Source organism: Eriocheir sinensis, chromosome 13, assembly GCF_024679095.1.
Source record: "Eriocheir sinensis breed Jianghai 21 chromosome 13, ASM2467909v1, whole genome shotgun sequence".
In the NCBI taxonomy this organism is placed as follows: Eukaryota; Metazoa; Arthropoda; class Malacostraca; order Decapoda; family Varunidae; genus Eriocheir; species Eriocheir sinensis.
In genome coordinates, this window is record NC_066521.1 from 22,576,315 (window position 1) to 22,593,710 (window position 17,396).

General features: G+C 42.7%; 1 protein-coding gene across 2 annotated transcripts; it reads right to left on the reverse strand.

The window, feature by feature from the left end:
• Positions 1-645: 645 nt before the first annotated feature.
• LOC126998213 (lissencephaly-1 homolog) lies at positions 646-17,183 on the reverse strand. Of its 2 annotated transcripts, XM_050859703.1 has the most exons (11): positions 17,043-17,153; positions 13,463-13,491; positions 10,760-10,860; positions 10,051-10,204; positions 9,432-9,578; positions 8,963-9,119; positions 8,518-8,692; positions 7,954-8,089; positions 7,131-7,286; positions 5,350-5,545; positions 646-4,803 (listed from the first exon to the last, which is right to left on the reverse strand). In XM_050859703.1, exons 3-11 carry the CDS (start codon positions 10,795-10,797, stop codon positions 4,730-4,732), a joined length of 1,233 nt encoding a protein of 410 aa, XP_050715660.1. In that variant the 5' UTR covers positions 10,798-10,860; positions 13,463-13,491; positions 17,043-17,153; the 3' UTR covers positions 646-4,729. The 2 variants fall into 2 exon arrangements, with proteins under 2 accessions (XP_050715660.1, XP_050715659.1); XM_050859702.1 differs by lacking the exon at positions 13,463-13,491 and having other exon boundaries at positions 17,043-17,183.
• Positions 17,184-17,396: the final 213 nt, after the last annotated feature.

Genomic DNA, 17,396 nt, shown 5'->3' on the forward strand with positions numbered 1-17,396 from the left:
TTCATTCTCTCAGGGATGTGAACATAAGGTAGAATGTTTAATGTTTTTTTTTTCTAGTTCTTGGAGGTTTGAATATAAGATAGCAAAGCATAATGACTATGTAGAAAAAGTCAAGCTTTCAAATCAAGTTCGTGAAAAGAAAATTAAAAGTGGCCCAACTATATACTTCAGGTATCCTGAATACCATTTTCAAGCTCTGTCAGCCACTGTGACCCCGTCATGTTTTAAGAGTAAGTCATACAGGTGAAATAGATGTACATAACATTTCTTAAAAAGATTTGTACGAAAATGCACATAATTATTTGGCTAAATCGCTACACAGTGGTGAGAGGAGGACCTGCACACAAGCAGTGGACTAAGGCAATGTGCCATCCTGCCGCGAGCCTGCTGGAAGCTGGCGAAAGATGACCCTTGAATCGGCCGCCTTAACTTCCACGCCCTGAAGAAGGGATGCCGGCTACAGCTCTTTTACACAGACCAAAATTAAGTGTACATAATTCATGCAAGAAAATGCAATATTACCTGAATTCTAAAAAAATCAATTAACCAGTAAATCTTATGTTCTAATACTCTTGGACCTACATCCTCCAGCACTGGCAACACACTGCAGGTGCTCGGGGCAAGTCAAGGAGAAAAATAAATGTCTGGTGTACATCGAATTTATTCAGTTGTTACTTAATGTTTATAGAATAAATGTACAGAGAAGAGAAGGTAATTATGTACAGTGTTCAGCAGTAACAAAGTTGTTCAAAGCAACTAATTAAAGACCGTGAAATTCCTCCACTACAAAAAATATAAGCTGAATAAAAATGGCTGCAGATTTGATTTTTCCAAGCTGCCAAGATGTTCCGGCTTGGGTACATTATCTCACCCATGTCTAAATGTAATCAATCATCCCACAAGACTCATGTCAAACATCAGTGCTTTCTAATGACTCGCGACAGTGTTGTCATCAACAGTCTTCAACATGCACACTCCTAATGTCACCAACATTAGCAAAAGCATGCAAAATACCTGAAAATATAGAGAAGCAAGAAATTGGAAAAACAAAATGTAAACACATGCAAGATGTTTAAAAGTCCAATGTATGCCAGTGATAAGAGTGTGAAGACGCTGCTACACCACACAAAGGAACGGAATGAAAGTGTGCTGAACGGAGAATTGTTCAGTCATGTACGACAAGCAGAACATTGACTTGTTTCCTTCAAGAATGGTTTCACTAAAAGACAAGTCTGAACATCAATTTTAATGCATATATATGTATGTATATATTTATATGTATATATATGTATGTATGTATATAAGGGAAACAAAGTTCACTTCTTGGACACAGAGGCTAACCAAGGAAAAGGTGGCGTGTCGTGGTGACGGGAGAGGGAGGTGCCTCGCCAACGCTCAGGGTGTGACTTCTCTCTAAGCTAGCAAGAGCAGAGGTTCACAACGCCTGAAAACTGAAGTGAACTCAAAAGTCTGTGCCTGAAATCGCTTGGAGGATTGGCTGACACACTCCTCTTGTGGGGGTAAACAAGCGTTTCAGCTGGAACAAGACTGGTGACTAAAACAACTAAACAAAATTGTGCCCTTCTCAGACTTACCTCTCATTGGGTTCACTAATTTTCTGTCTGAAACTCTGTACTGAAAAAACTCCTGGGTGAGTGAGTGAGCACACCCTTGGGATCAGTGGTCACAAATTACCTGTCTCAAGGTAATGGGTTAGACAAACTTCCAGCTTGAACAATTTCAAAATGGTGTAGTGTAAACAGTGACCTTCTCTGGGGTACGAAACCCACCAAACAAAAACCTCTGTCTTCAGAAACACTAAGATTGAATTTATCTATTTAAAGAAAGAAAAAACAAAGCCAAAGACAGTCGCTAGTGAACCAACACTGACTAAAAAATGATCACCTATTGTTACACGTGTTTGCTTGTCCACAAAACTAAACCAGCACAAATAATGAGTCTAAACAATAAATAAGACACAGACTCGTATATCAACATCAACATCATTAGTGTGTAGGAGACTATGTATATCGTGAGAAAAAAAAATTGGTTAGTTACTTGAAATTTATATAGGTAAGTTTTCTCTCTAGCCGTCAGCGAACATTACCTTTCAAGAACAGACAATAGTATTTCCTTTAATGGCCAAGCAATAGGATCAGAAGTACAGACAGCAAACAAAACAGCCGACAGCCCCGACACACCTCGCGTCCGGGCCTACCACCAGTCACCACCACAAGGCTATGGAATGTGGGTAAGTCTCAACTCCAACTGGTAACTGATTGTGCCAAGCTTCAGGTGTCTGCTTCATGAAAGGCAACGTTACCTGACCGCCGATGTGCCTGGCTATCAGAATCAACGCCTCTTGCCTCTCGACTCTTAGGGTCCCTCCCATGTGCTGCCCGGGGATGCGATGGCTACGGCAGCGGAGGCAACAGCAGCAACGACCCTCCCCAGCGGCCTAGTGTCGCAAGTGTTCATAGAGGAGGAGACAGAAGTAAGGTCGTCAAAAGTCCTGAGTGCCATCTCAAAGGTCTCTCCAACAGCCCCTATGGCCCCATCGTCATGAAGTTTCAAGAGCGAGTCATACACGTGAAATAAATAACTATAAAACAATATTTGGAAAAAAAAGGTTTGCACCAAAATGCACTTACACTATTTGGCTACACACTAGTGAGAGGAGCAGAGTCAAATGACAGCGGCGTCTGTTGACTAAAGCAAGACATGTTTGACACTTTCTTCGGCTGCCACTATTGTATACACTGTCACTTAGGCCTCAGATCTAGCATTGTAGAGTAAATGTAATGAATGTTTATGCATGTATAAGAATACAGGCGAGTTTTTATTCAAAGAAAAAAAGAATGTGCTACTATGCATATACAATATGCATGATAATGCAGAAGGGTATATGCAATGTATAAGTATATGGTTGAGTTTTAATTCAAAGAAAAGAATGTGTTATGCATATACAAATATGCATCATTATGCAGAAGAGTATATGCATACTACACACATATCCACACACATTATATAATAAATCTGAAACTAACCAGCCCCATGGACTATTCAACATATTATGCAACACAGCTAAGACCTTGTGGCAGCCATTTTCAGTTGTCAATACAGAAGAGCCGGCCTCTCTATTACTGCTGCTTAACTGAACTAGTGTGGTGGTGTTCACCAAAGTTTGCATGACACTGACCCGCTGGCAGTGCAGGCACAGGCATAGTCCAAGGCAGGGTGACTGATAGCTACTGGTGGTGCTGTTCCTTGGCTGGCTGGCCAGGCAAGGTAGCCTCAGAGTAGCCCCAGCCTCATTGTAATAAACACAAGATAGTCAGTGATCATTTGATGCCAATATGACCATCAAAACCACATGGCTACTTTAAACAGTACAAAAATACAAAAAATATACTAAAGCTCTGTAAAGTGTAGACTATATAAGGTAATCACAGCATGTTAGTATATAAAAAAAAAGGCACCCTTTGTGCCTCGCTAATTTGACTTTTTAAAGATCTGCCATGAAATCTGGATGTGGTGAAGATACAGGTCGCAGAGTGACAAAATGAAAGAGTAAAGTTAAGACTCGTATTGTCTGTGAGGAGAATTGAACGTGGGAGCGCGCGGCCCCGCCGGACACAACCGAGGTAACAGCCACCAACCAACCGCCCGCCTGGCCCCGACACGCTCAGGTGGCGGAGGAGGCCCAGGGAGGCTGTACCCTAGATACAGTCTCCCTGTGGAGGCCAGGGGTGTAGCACCAGACTGCCTGTACTGAACTAGCCTCTCCTGTCTCCCAAGGCTTGTGTCGCAGGGTGTGCTGGGGGGCAGGCGCTGTGTGCCAGGCCCACTCTTTGAGAGGGGCCGTGGCCAGGGGCGGAGGCCTCTGCTGCCACCCTCTGCCTGGCCCTCAGCCCACCAATTACAAGCATCGCTGTACTGCTGCCTACATATTCCATCCTTGCCCTCCGTTATGTTTCTCAAAACATGGCTGTTGTATAAGTAACTAAGTTGCTACTTCAATATTTACAATGTTACATTAGTTTTTTTTTTTTTTTTAATGATCATCACCTGGGAATGAGGAATCACAAATACAAATGAGCTCATGGTAAACACTTCCAGGCATTGAAGAAACACCTCTACTCTTCTTTGGTGTAGAAACAACAGAGGATCAGCAACACGTCACACCTGGAGCTGCAAGCCTGCAGCCTCGGCCTTGCCGTGTGTGCAAGATAAGGAGGCAACACAAGCAGCAGCTATACACAGGTGCTGAGCCCACCCTAGATGCCCCTCAGCTTCCCTGGCGCCCCAGTTATGCCCAAGTTACTGTCAAGAGGGTGGTGCTCTTGATATCTTTTGTGGTAATAATAAATTAAAGTAATAAATTACTTGGGTTTTATCCTCCCAAAAACATGATCCACTTGCCTCTTACTGCACACTGTCCAAATTCCAGCTCCCTCAAGATCATAGTGCAGGGCAGGGAGGGTGGCACCAGCCCTGCGGAGGTACCCAGCGTGGCTGCCACCACCACCGCCACCACCACCACCACCAGAGCAGCCACAGGGCAGGGGATCACAGACAGCAGTGCAGGAGGGGCAGGGAGCAGCAGCAGCAACAGCAGCAGCAGCAGTGGCATCATCATCATCCGTGTGTGTGGCAGCAGTGACAGCGTGCAGTAGGGAGGAAGGGGTGGGCTGGGAGGGGGAGGCTGGCTGGCTGGCACACCCTCATGTTAGCGACACTCCCACACCTTGATGGTCTGGTCCACGCTGCCGGTGATGACGTAAGGGGCGTTTCTATGCATGTCTGGAAGAAGGGTCATGGGTTAGCATGGGGTGAGGGTCAAGACACATCAAGGCTCCTATCGTGCCTTGACAGTAAACAAAACATATCCCAACACTGACCCTGCTAACTAAAATCAAGTGCAAACATATTTAAATATATCAAGGCTCCATTAATAGCAACACAACAACCTAATGTCCCCTCCAACGCCAGTTTCAGTAAACAAAATCAACAGTCAAATACTTCAGTCACATATAAGAGCCTGTCATGTCCCCTACTGCATTTGCCCCCATGATGTTATGTTATGTTACCTTATGTCACTCCATGTCTCCACTATTGCATATGGTCCTATTAAGTCATGTTATATTGGCCTAGGTTCCTCCATGCCCCCATTATATTATGTTATGCTATCCTCTGTCACTCCATGTCTCCACTACAGCATATGGTCCTATTAAGTCATGTTATGTTAGCCTAGGTCCCTCCATGTCCCAGATATTGTGTATGCCTCAATTATGTTATGTTAAGTTAGCCTACGTCCCTCCACATGAACACCCATCGTGGCGTCCTCACCTAAGGATGTACAGAAGTGAGAGTGAGCATCGAGGGTCTTTTGGCAACGCTTATTCTTGATGTCCCACACCCGAACGGTCTTGTCATCCGAGGCCGAGAGGAGGTACTTTCCGCCCGGGTGAACCACGAGGCCCCGCACCCAGTTGTCGTGGCCCACCAGTGTGATGAGGCAGAGGCCCACACCCACGTCCCAAATCTGAAAAAAAAAAATAAATAAATAAAAATAAATAAATAAATATCCAAGATTACCTTACAGCATCCCAAATCAAAATACAAACAGCCAATATTACCCAATGTCCAAAATCTGTAGAGAAACATTATCCAATATTTTCAACGGCAGAAATTTGGCTATTATCATCATTATTATTAGGATCTATGAAAGAGCATCGAGAAAATGAAAATATGATAGACCCAAATAGTTCCCCCTCAATGAAAATAGGCCCAAATAGTACCCCCCTCAATGAAAATAGACCCAAATAGTCCCCTCTCAATGAAAATACCCAAATTGTCCCCTCTCAATGAAAATAGACCCAAATAGTCCCCTCTCAATGAAAATAGACCCAAATAGTCCCCCCTCAATGAAAATAGGCCCAAATAGTCCCCCCTCAATGAAAATAGACCCAAATAGTTCCCCCTCAATGAAAATAGACCCAAATAGTCCTCCCTCAATGAAAACAGACCCAAATAGTCCCCCCTCGATGAAAATAGGCACAAATAGTCCCCCCTTCAATGAAAATAGGCCCAAATAGTCCCCTCTCAATGAATATAGGCCCAAATAGTCCCCCCTCAATGAAAATAGGCCCAAATAGTCCCCTCTCAATAAAAATAGGCCCAAATAGTCCCCTCTCAATGAAAATAGACCCAAATAGTCCCCCCTCAATGAAAATAGGCCCAAATAGTCCCCTCTCAATAAAAATAGGCCCAAATAGTCCCCACTCAATGAAAATAGCCACAAATAGTCCCCACTCAATGAAACTTCGCCCAAATAGTCCTCTCAATAAAAATAGGCCCAAATAGTCCCCCCTCAATGAAAATAGGCCCAAATAGTCCCCTTTCAATAAAAATAGGCCCAAATAGTCCCCCCTCAATAAAAATAGGCCCAAATAGTCCCCCCTCAATGAAAATAGACCCAAATAGTCCCCTCTCAATGAAAATAGACCCAAATAGTCCCCTCTCAATGAAAAGACCCAAATAGTCCCCTCTCAATGAAAAGACCCAAATAGTCCCCTCTCAATGAAAATAGACCCAAATAGTCCCCTCTCAATGAAAATAGACCCAAATAGTCCCCTCTCAATGAAAATAGACCCAAATAGTCCCCTCTCAATGAAAATAGACCCAAATAGTCCCCTCTCAATGAAAATAGACCCAAATAGTCCCCCCTCAATGAAAATAGACCCAAATAGTCCCCCCTCAATGAAAATAGACCCAAATAGTCCCCCCTCAATGAAAATAGTGACAGTAAAAGGATAATAAAATAGGGGTGGCCAAATCTTCCCTAACTTGATAGAAACCAAAAATGTTGATTCAATAATATATAATAAATAGTAAATAAATACTAAAAATGAAATATACAAAACCTAGAACAAACTGCAGCCCAGCATGCCCATGTAACTATTCTTACTCATGACATATCCATGTAAACCAAGAAAGGTTGATTCAATAAATAATAAATACTAAAATAACCAGAAATAATTAAGTTAACCTCCATTTAGCATTAATTTCTGTGGTGGCACCTATTTCGCATTACATAGAGGGTCTACCATCCTAATCCCTGATCCTACCTTGATGGTCTTGTCCCTGGAGCCCGAGATGAGGAAGGGGCCTTGGTAGGTGGGCTTGCGGTTGTCCGTGGCGAGGGCGTCGTTCACCGCGGAGCAGGCATTGCCCTCACACCAGGTGATGCACTCAACCACGTGGTCGTGCTCTCGAAGTTCGGCCTAAGGGAGAGAGGTTTTGAGACGGAGGACATGGAAATGGTGGACATAATAGTGGAAATAGAAAATAGGAATGGTGTAAATGGTGGATATTGAATGGAGAGGGATAAGAAAGCAATGGGAATGGTGGAAATAGAAATGGAATGAAGAGGGTACAGAATTAGGAATGTTGGGAATGGAAAGGGTTGAGAAAGCAATAGGAATGGTGGACAGAATGGATGTAATGGAATGGAAAAGTGGGAAAGACAAATGTTGCAAGTTTCCAATAGGGCAGAGACCAGTGTTACAAGATTATCGTACTCAGAACATTATATTTATCAGTCTCAGACCCAAAACTGTCGTACCCACACAAATATCGAGCAGATACATAGTTATTGTTAAAATCTTTAATTTATTGATGTTTTATGGAGTAGTTACGGGTGGGTCAGAAGTCGGAAAATACAGTATGCTCGGTACGCAAATCTGGTAACTCTGGTGGAGACCTATAAAAAATTAGGATGTTCTGGGATATGTGGACACAAAATAGAAATATATAATGTAATTTGTTCCATTCATTCACTACCCTATTTATATATCAACTTTTGCCTTTCTTTTTAAACTACCTCAACTTATACCCACTGCTGAAGGTTTTCACATCATGCAGTGTAGGTACTCAACCACTTGAGCTCACCTTGCACTCCTTGGTAGCCGTGAGCCAGACTCGCACCGTCTGGTCGTTAGAGCAGGAGGCGATGAGGGAGCCGTCGCTGCACACCCGCACCATCCTGACCCACTCCCGGTGCCCAGTGAAGGTCTTGACGCAGTACCTGGAAAGCCACGAGTCAGTAACACACATGGAAACCCATGCACACACCCACACACACACTTGAAGCTGAAATTTCTATTACAGTTAAAATGTAAAAATGAAGCCCTGGAGACACACACACAAACATGCACACACAAACATACACACAGAAAGTAGAGGCTGAAATTTGTTGCAGTTAAAACAAAATTGAAGAACTGGACACACACACACACACATACAGTCCTTGAGCTGCCTCTTTCTCTGTCTATACACATAAGTAAATAAATACATAAATAAAGGGTGAAGAAATCCTTACCCAGACACCATCTCCTACATCTTCATCGCCTATTTTCTTTCTTCTTTTCTTTTTTTCACCCTTAAGCTGCCTCATTTTCTGCGTACACACATAAAAACGTAAACAAGTAAATCAAGGGAGGGAAAATGTCTTACCCGGTCGCCACCTCCCACATCTTGATGGTCTTGTCCCGGGAGGAGCTGAGGAGGTAGTCACCCGAGGGCATGAAGGTGACGGAGGAGACGTTGTGGTCGTGGCCGTGCATGGTCTTGACGCACTCGTAGGAGGAGAAGTCCCACAGCTTGATGGACATGTCGGCACTACATGACACTAGGGGGGGAAAAATGAATGAATAAATAAAAATAAAATACAAAGATAATGTAAAAATGGGGTTAGAACTTATTTTTTTGTTACTATCTTATATTTGGCCATGCATAGGTATAACTTGTGCCCTTAATTTTACCTTACTCTCTTTCTCTCTCTCTCTTATAAAACTGATTCTCTCATAATTTTTTCCTCTTGTTTTCTTCCTTTAGTAGGTAATATAAATATCCTCTCTCTCTCTCTCTCTCTCTCTCACTTTCCCTCTCCCTCTCTCACCTAGGAACTTCCCGCTATGGTCGAAGGCAATGTCCTGGATGCTGTCGGTGTGACCCTTGAGGGTCTTCTCGTAGTCACCTGTCTCGTAGTCCCACACCTTGATGGTCCCGTCTTCGCTGGACGACACCATCACCGAGTACATGGGGTGGATGATGACCTGGGGGGAGATAATGACGATGATAATTTTTACTTCATCGGTTAAACTCATATTCTTAAACGTCGCAGCATCTCAATACGTCTGTTTGAAAAGCCTCTCGTGGAAGTTGCTGTGATTTCCATGGACTGTTCTGTGATGCTAGTGACATAAAAACAAAAGCTTCCGATATTTTGACTGCAATATTTCGGACATTTGATTCATCTATAGGGTACAAACAAACATATAAAAAAACTTCCGATATTTCAGCTGCAATATTTCTGACTGTTGTTGAAAGGGAGTATAGTCAATACAGTACCAGTCAGAGGTCCTTACCCGAGTGACCGGAGCTCTGTGTCCGGTGAGGCAGTACTTCTCCGGGGGGCGAGGGATCCATTCTGCGGGGGAGCGTTTGTCGCGTGTCGGGGCTCCTGCGATGTACTCTCTCTCGGCTTCGTTCAGCTTCACCTCAAGCTCCATAACCTGAGGGAGAGAAGGGGGAGAGGAGATGAGGCTATTGCTGGGTAAATGGTAAGGGTAAAGTTGGGTGCATAAGCTATATAGCAGCACGTGGCTGCAGTGCTCATTGCCATACCAATGATCCACTGAGGCTCTGGTGGGTAAAAACCTATTACCCTGTGATACAGGCCAATAGGTTGTGTGCACAACTCAAGCTCGGGGCTGAATCAGAGGCAAAACAAACTGTTCCTCTTCTTCTTTTGATCTGTTCTGTGTTGGTGCCGCAAGACAGACCCTCTGCCGAAATGCCATCCACTTGTGCAGTGCTGGGGTGCAGCAATAAAGTGAACAAGTTCCCCCACAAGTCATTTTACAGACCACCAGCTACCTCCAACCCGACAGTAACCTCGTTGCGATGGTGAACAGTTACTCTCGAGCACGCCACCAATATGAAGTCTGGGATTGCCACTAACTGCAAGTCTATGTAAATCCTCACCTTTTTCTGGAGCCTGATGACTGAGCACCATTTCTTCTCAAGGAGTCCGGCGTATTTTCTCTCGATCTCCCCCGGCATGTCAGCCTCTGCCTTGAAGGCCTCCAGAGCATCCATATAGCCATTGCTGCACAGGTAGTCAGCTATGGCCTTATTGCTGTGGGGGGAACAAGACAGATTGATTCATTATTGAGGTGAACAGTTCTTGGCACTGCAACTGCAGGGTCATATGGTGCCAAATATAAAACAAAATAAACTATGATGTAAAACTATATAAAAAAAAAAAAGGAATTAGGTAAATAAATAGAAAAACTAACAATACATTCAAGGACCTTTCAACACACCCCTGACACCAAAGCTTCTAATAGTTACAATGAGGAAGAAGGAAGGAAAAGATAAGAAAGGGAAGGGGAAGGACACTAATCAATAATAGAGAGGAAGAGGGTGAAAGGAGAGGAGGATGAGTGAGTCAGGAAAGGAAAACAAAAGACTGTAGCATATGTTTGATGACCATTACAATTATTAACAAAAGAATTAAAACAAAAAACTGGATTCACAAGGAGCCACTCAGTTACAGATTCTAAACTTAATCTATCTTAACCTACTCACTTGGCCAAGACTTTAATCTTCCAATCTTTGTTTTGAATGGGTAGGAAAACAAATACAAAAAACAATTAATAACATACTGAAGGATCTCTTTACAGCTACTCACAGTTCCTCTCTTTGGCGCTGCGACAAAACCATTTTCATGATGTGGGTTCACTGTGGGCACCAAACAACTCGCGTATCACAGCACTTCTTACACCTCCATACCTGCAGAGACACACACGGAGGATTAGGGCAACACATCAACACGTACTTAACCCGGTAGCAGGGACGGGCCAAATTTGTGGCTTTACCATGCACCAGCGACAGGCTAAATTCTTGCCACGATATAAACCCCCAAAAATAGATGATACATGAACTGATCACAAATGCGTTGATATATATTATGAAATGGTTTGTGTGAGTGATGATTTTTTCTCACTATTCTCACTTAGAGGGGCCTTTAAGAAACATGATCCCTGCAGCTACCGGGCTAATACACAGGAAACAACACCGTACAGAGAAAACAGCCATTTGTTGGTATATAAGGGACTGAAAAGAAGAATAGGAACACTGACATAGGTGTTGATAGAGTATAGACCTCAAGACAGAGTTAATACATAGGAAATAACACCCAGCAGTAGGCAGAGAAACAACAGTCACTTCTTGGTAAATAGCTGGTGATGGACTGAAAAGATGAAGAATAGGAACACTTGCATAGGAGTTGATAAGAGTATAGACCTCAAGATAGTTAATGCATAGGAAACACCAGCTATGTAAGAAAGACACCCAGTAATATACATAGAAACTTGTCGGTATATAGCTGGAGATGAAGGATTGAAAAGAGGGAGAACTAACACACACACACACACACACACACACACACACACACACACGCACATACACAAAAATTTAACACAACAGCACCAAATAATAAGATCCATTAAGCTTCTCCATATAACCAAACATCTAGAATCACACAACTCTAACACCAGAAAAAAATAACACCACCAAGACTCCACCACACGCAACTGTCCAAGCGATATAATGATCAAAACAAACACATCTCCAACGCACAACCGACAACATCACCGGCATCTCACTACAGCATCCACTCACAACACAGGGGAAGAAAAACTAGGAGGGGGAACGAAAACAAATGAGTCACCAACAATACACACACTATGCCGCATGCACGATAGGTAATCCACAAGAGGTGTTCCCCTGGCAAGTAACGAGGTACAGGTATACAGGAAGCTGGCTGGGAGAGGAAGGTGAAGAGGAGAAGGAGGAGGAGGTATGGGAGGCTAACTGAGGGAAGAGGCAGAGGAAGAGGAAGAGGGAGGTACACATATGAGAAGACAGAGAAAGAGGATGAAAGAGAGGTAGAAAAGGAGGAACAAAGAAGAGAAAGTACAAGAAGGAGAAGTTATGTAAATGTAAAGTAGCAGAATGGCTGAGGGAAAGGGAAGAGGAGGAGGAGGAACAAGGAGGAGGGGGAGGAGGAGGGAGGGAGGGAAGGATGATGTCATCACATTAGCATATTTACGTTTGACCAAATGACTTGCAGAACCCTTTGGGAGGTAAGGTACTGCAGGGGTACATTCCTTCCTCCCTTGCTGACATCACCCTTCCTATACCACCTTTGCTTCGTTAGGTAACACACACACACACACACACACACAGATAGATAGCTTACTGATCACTGAATACAACACACACACATACTTACACAAATTGAAACACACAGGGAATGAATTACAAGAGAAAGTGGTGGATGCAAGGAGTGTACATTTTAGCTTCAATAGGTAAGACACACACACATTGATACAGTATATTGACTGCTAAACACAACATACATACACACACACACACAAAGAATTAATTAGAAGAGGAACTAGTGGAGGCAAAGAGTGTATGGCAATTTAAGGAAAGACTGGACAAGTATAGATGTACAAGACCATACGAGTGTAGCTCAGGACCTGTATACTACAACTAGGTAAACACACACACACACACACAAAGAGGAAGGAAGGTACAGCATGCCAGTGACTAATATTACTCATTAAACTGACAAAGAAGTTTGTCTCGGTCTGGTAACATTCACTCACAAAGCCTCAACCTTCTATAAAGTTCAAACACTGACTCTGCTCTGTGTTCGACTGTATTCAAGAGCCTACTACTGACTAAGCGTTTTTCATTCAAGTCAAGGGGTCGTTAATTTCTACCGTTACACTTTAGGTATTTTCATGTAAAGCTTAGGGTCATATTCTTAAACATATTGGCACCCAAACACATGGATTTGACACAGTTTTCGTATGTTATGGGCACTTCCAGGGATAGTTTAACGATCCTAGTGGAAGTCTGACCCTTCTTCGGTGCCACAAACCTAGAAAAACACATCTTTAGAACCCAACTGATCCCTTTTTGGCCCTTGGAAATGGTCGATGTGAGAGCCAGAAGCATCTAAGACTACTGACTTTAAATCCAACTCCACAAGAAACAAATGACCATAGGATAAAGAAGATTATAGAAGCACATAAACTGGCAATTCAATAAAGAAAAGTTAGGTAAATGAGAAACACCACACACACACACACGCACATCTACAGAGCTACAGAGGGGGTAGGTTGGCATTCACAGATGGGCAAAGGGAAAGACCAGAGACAGAGAGAGGGAGATGAGAGGCAGGGCAACTTACACCAGCTATCTGCCTGGATACACACACGTACACATCTACAGAGCTACAGAGGGGGTAGGTTGGCATTCACAGTTGGGCAACGGGAAAGACAGAGACAGAGAGAGGGAGATGAGAGGCGGGGCAACTTACACCAGCTATCTCCAGGCAGGTTAGGCAGCCTTGTGGGGGATGAAAAAATATGTATACATGACTCCACCTTCATTGTAAGGCCATACGCACTCTATGACTATGATGATGCCAAGTTTATTAAAAGGACATCAATAGGCTATTCATGAGAGCAATCAAAGACTCACTCACTCACTACGATGTTTGCGAATAAGTGCATTGAGGATTATTAATGAGACTAACATCATATTTGTTGATGGCCCTCCAGAGCACTGCGCTAGCGGCGGTGCGGGGCCGGAGACCTCATCAACGGTAAACGGCAACGGTAAACACATGCACACACACACACACACACACACACCGAAACAATATTATACTTAAAATCTTACCCTAACAAACTACTATATCAAATTACTTAGTGCAGGGTGACAAGACAGTAGCCATTACCATTATCAAGACTATCTATAAAAACTTAGTTATTTTTGTTTTTTTGATACCTTTGTTTCTATTTCCTGTTGCTGCGTTTATAAGAAACCAAACTATTGACTCCATTTTCTTTTCCATCTATACTCAGAAAAATAATTATGGGATTTTATGGTTTAGTGAATTATTTATCAAGGTTATTTTCCCTTTTTTTTTTTCCTTTCTTTCTATTTCCTGTTGTCACACACATAAGAAATCAAGATGTGTCCAGAAGGGTTTTTTCTTTCATATTTATACTCAAAAACTAAGAGAATTTACATTTACTAAAGCATATATTGCTCTTTTTTCTCTCTCTGTTGATACCTGTTTCTTTATCCTGCTGTCACACACATAAGAAATCAAGATGTCGTTTCCAGGAGTTTTTTTTTCTTTCCTATATATACTCAAAAACTAAGAGAATTTACATTTACTAAAGAATATATTAAGTTTTTTTTCCTTCATTGTCTATACCTGTGTTTCTATTTCCTGCTGTAACATAAATAAAAACCCAAGTTGTTGTTTTTTCCTGAACTGTGGGATATAATGAGAGAATAAACAGTCATCAAATCAAAGTTCATGATAAAAAGTCAAGAGTTTCAAGTGTGATAATACAAATAATGATCAAAACAATCAATTACGAAGATAACACACCACACAATATCACGGTGAACTAAGCTTACCCTCGGCTACCCAAATTAAGAATGGTTCCCGCCTATAATTAAACCTCAAGCCTCATTTATCCTGACCTGACAACCTCTAGCTATTTCTTACACTACAGACAAACCAATGCTCCACCACATGAACTAAACCTACCCTTACCAACCCAAACTAAGAACCGTTTCCACCTTTAATTAAACTTCAAACCTCATTCATCTTAACCTGACCTTTAGCTACTTCTTACTCTACAAACAAGACAGTCCTCCACCACATTCCCTCCAAAAGTTAGTAGAAGTTGAGGGCATATGGTATAACTGTGTGCATTGTGGTGGTTTAGAATCAGTGAAGTGTCTATTAGATTCTCAACCTAAACTAACCTAACTTACGCCTAAACTTTCCCCACAGTCTCTCTAAGGACCAATTACGAGTAGATTGATAAGAAAATATGCCTAAATAAGAACTGCCTATTCCTTCAGATTCTAAACCTAAACTAACCTAGCTTACACCTAATCTTCCCCCACAGTCTCTCTAAGGACCACTTGAGGATATTGATAAGAAAATCCACCTAATTATCCATCTATTCCTTCAATCAGATTCTTAACTTAATCTATCCTAACCTAATCACTTGGCAAAGACTTGAACTCTCCAATTAATGTTTTCTTTGTTGTTTTTGCCCTTGAGCTGCTTCCTGGTATAAAAAAAAAGTACTACAGAAAGGCCAAACCTCAACTATATCCCCATTAAAAACAATTAAGCATAGATAAATGGGCAATTAAACTGATTTGTAGGGATGATTATTAGAGGCTTATCTCTCTCCCTTTAACTGTCACTGGCCACACCCACCATTGTTCACCTACTACTCTTCTATCAATCAGTATTTACATGTTAGGCCACCACTAAATTAACACATGAATGAGTTTTTTCTTTCTTTTCTATGTATGTGAAGAGAAATTTATGTTGCAATTGTGTGTGTGTGCCTGTGTGTGTGTGTGTTACATGGCCTATGGTACCCTATTCTGACCATTAATGCCTCTAATAGTAAGACCCATCAGCTGTCTCCCACCTCACAACCTTGACACACACACACACACACACACACACACACATTACCCACTTCATAACTTTACCACCAAGAAGAAAATTAATAAGAAAAATAAGTCACCGAAATACTGACAATAAAAAACCTGGAAAAGGAGGAAGAATAAAAATACCAAGGGTGAAAATATATATAAAAAGAAGGAGGAGGCAAGTTAAGGGACAGAAAATGAAGAAAATAATCACAATAACAAAATCAAAGCACCAGAGAATGAAAAAAAAAAGATAAAAAAGAGGAGGAGGAGGAATTTGGACATCAGAATCTCATATGGCACACAAATAATGTAAAAATCCCCTCTGACAGCCACATAGCCAGGCCACCTAACGTAACATACCCAATGGGGGGGGATGACAGTCTGGCAATCTTCAAGAAAGCGCTGAAGACTCACTTATTCACTAAATCCAACGACTTTATAAGTGTGAGAATTGAGGACAACTTTCCGTGCTAATATTGCTGTTATAATGTTGGCGACAGGGCCTGAAACCTCATCAACGGTAAACAGTAGACTTTGCCCCCCTCGACCCCCCTGCTATTTACCATGTCATTTATTACTGCACTGTGCTCAGGGACTAAAAAAACATTCCATCCGTATTAATTTTGCAAGAGTTGGCTAGTCCTTCAATATTGCCCTAAGCTTGAATTCTCACTGACAGCTCTTAAGACAGGTCAGAGGGGGGGACAGAGGGCATACCAAAGGGAGGGGGAGGAGGGAGGAAGAAAAAGGAAGAGGAGGAAGATTGTGAGGGTAAGGGGGAGGGAGGAAGAAAAAGGAGGAGGAGGAGGAAGGAAAATGAAGTGCAGGAGGAAGATCATGAGGGTTGGAGGAAAAGAAGGAAGAAAAAGGAGGAGGAGGAGGAAGATCGTGAGGGAAGGAGGAGGAGGAGGGAGGAAGATCGTGAGGGGAGGAGGAGGAGGGAGGAGGGAGGAAGAAAAAGGAAGAGGAGGAAGATCGTAGCGGAGGAAGAAAAAGGAGGAAGATAGTAAGGGAGGAAGAAAACGAGGAGGAGGAAGATCGTGAGAGAGGAAGAAAACGGATGAAAAAGGAAGAAAATACAAATTGATTGATTGACTTTCTATGACCACAAGCGGATACTCCTATGGGCGTGCGTGTAACCCTTTCCCAGCCGCCCGCAGCCAAAGAAATAACCAAAGACACGTTAACAAATACACCAGGAACACAAAACACCGCATAAATCCCCTCCATGACCCTTAAAACACGCTATTTCCAGACCAGCTGATGACATTCGGAGCCATATTCCCCCTTCCCTTAGTGACTCATAACCTTATTTCCCTTATTTTCCACGGTGTTTTCCCCCCCACGCGACTCCCGGGACTAATATATATTCTTGCCACCTTCATGCAGCCATAAACACAGGTTGGGGGACTTACTAAGCGTTAAGAGAAGATGAGGAGGGAAAAACTCTTAAATAGGTGCCTCTGGGCGGCCTCTGTTGTGCTCCGCCGATCGGACTCTCGTGCTTTGCGAGACTCCGCGAGATCGATCGGGTGGAGGGGAGGACTGGGCCGATGGTTCTTCCTCACGACCCCACCTTCCTTCGCCTAACTAAATTAATTATTCATGGACTGTCTAGCCTTTTTTTGATTGGATATCTGTCGGTTTTTGTTTTTTGTACAGTTGGTGGTTCTGCAGGGGGTCTGATTTGGTCCTTCCCTCATGGTTCGCCTTCCCCAATTTATTATTCCTGTCTTGCCTTCAGTTCGTTGGTTATCTGTCGTTTTTTG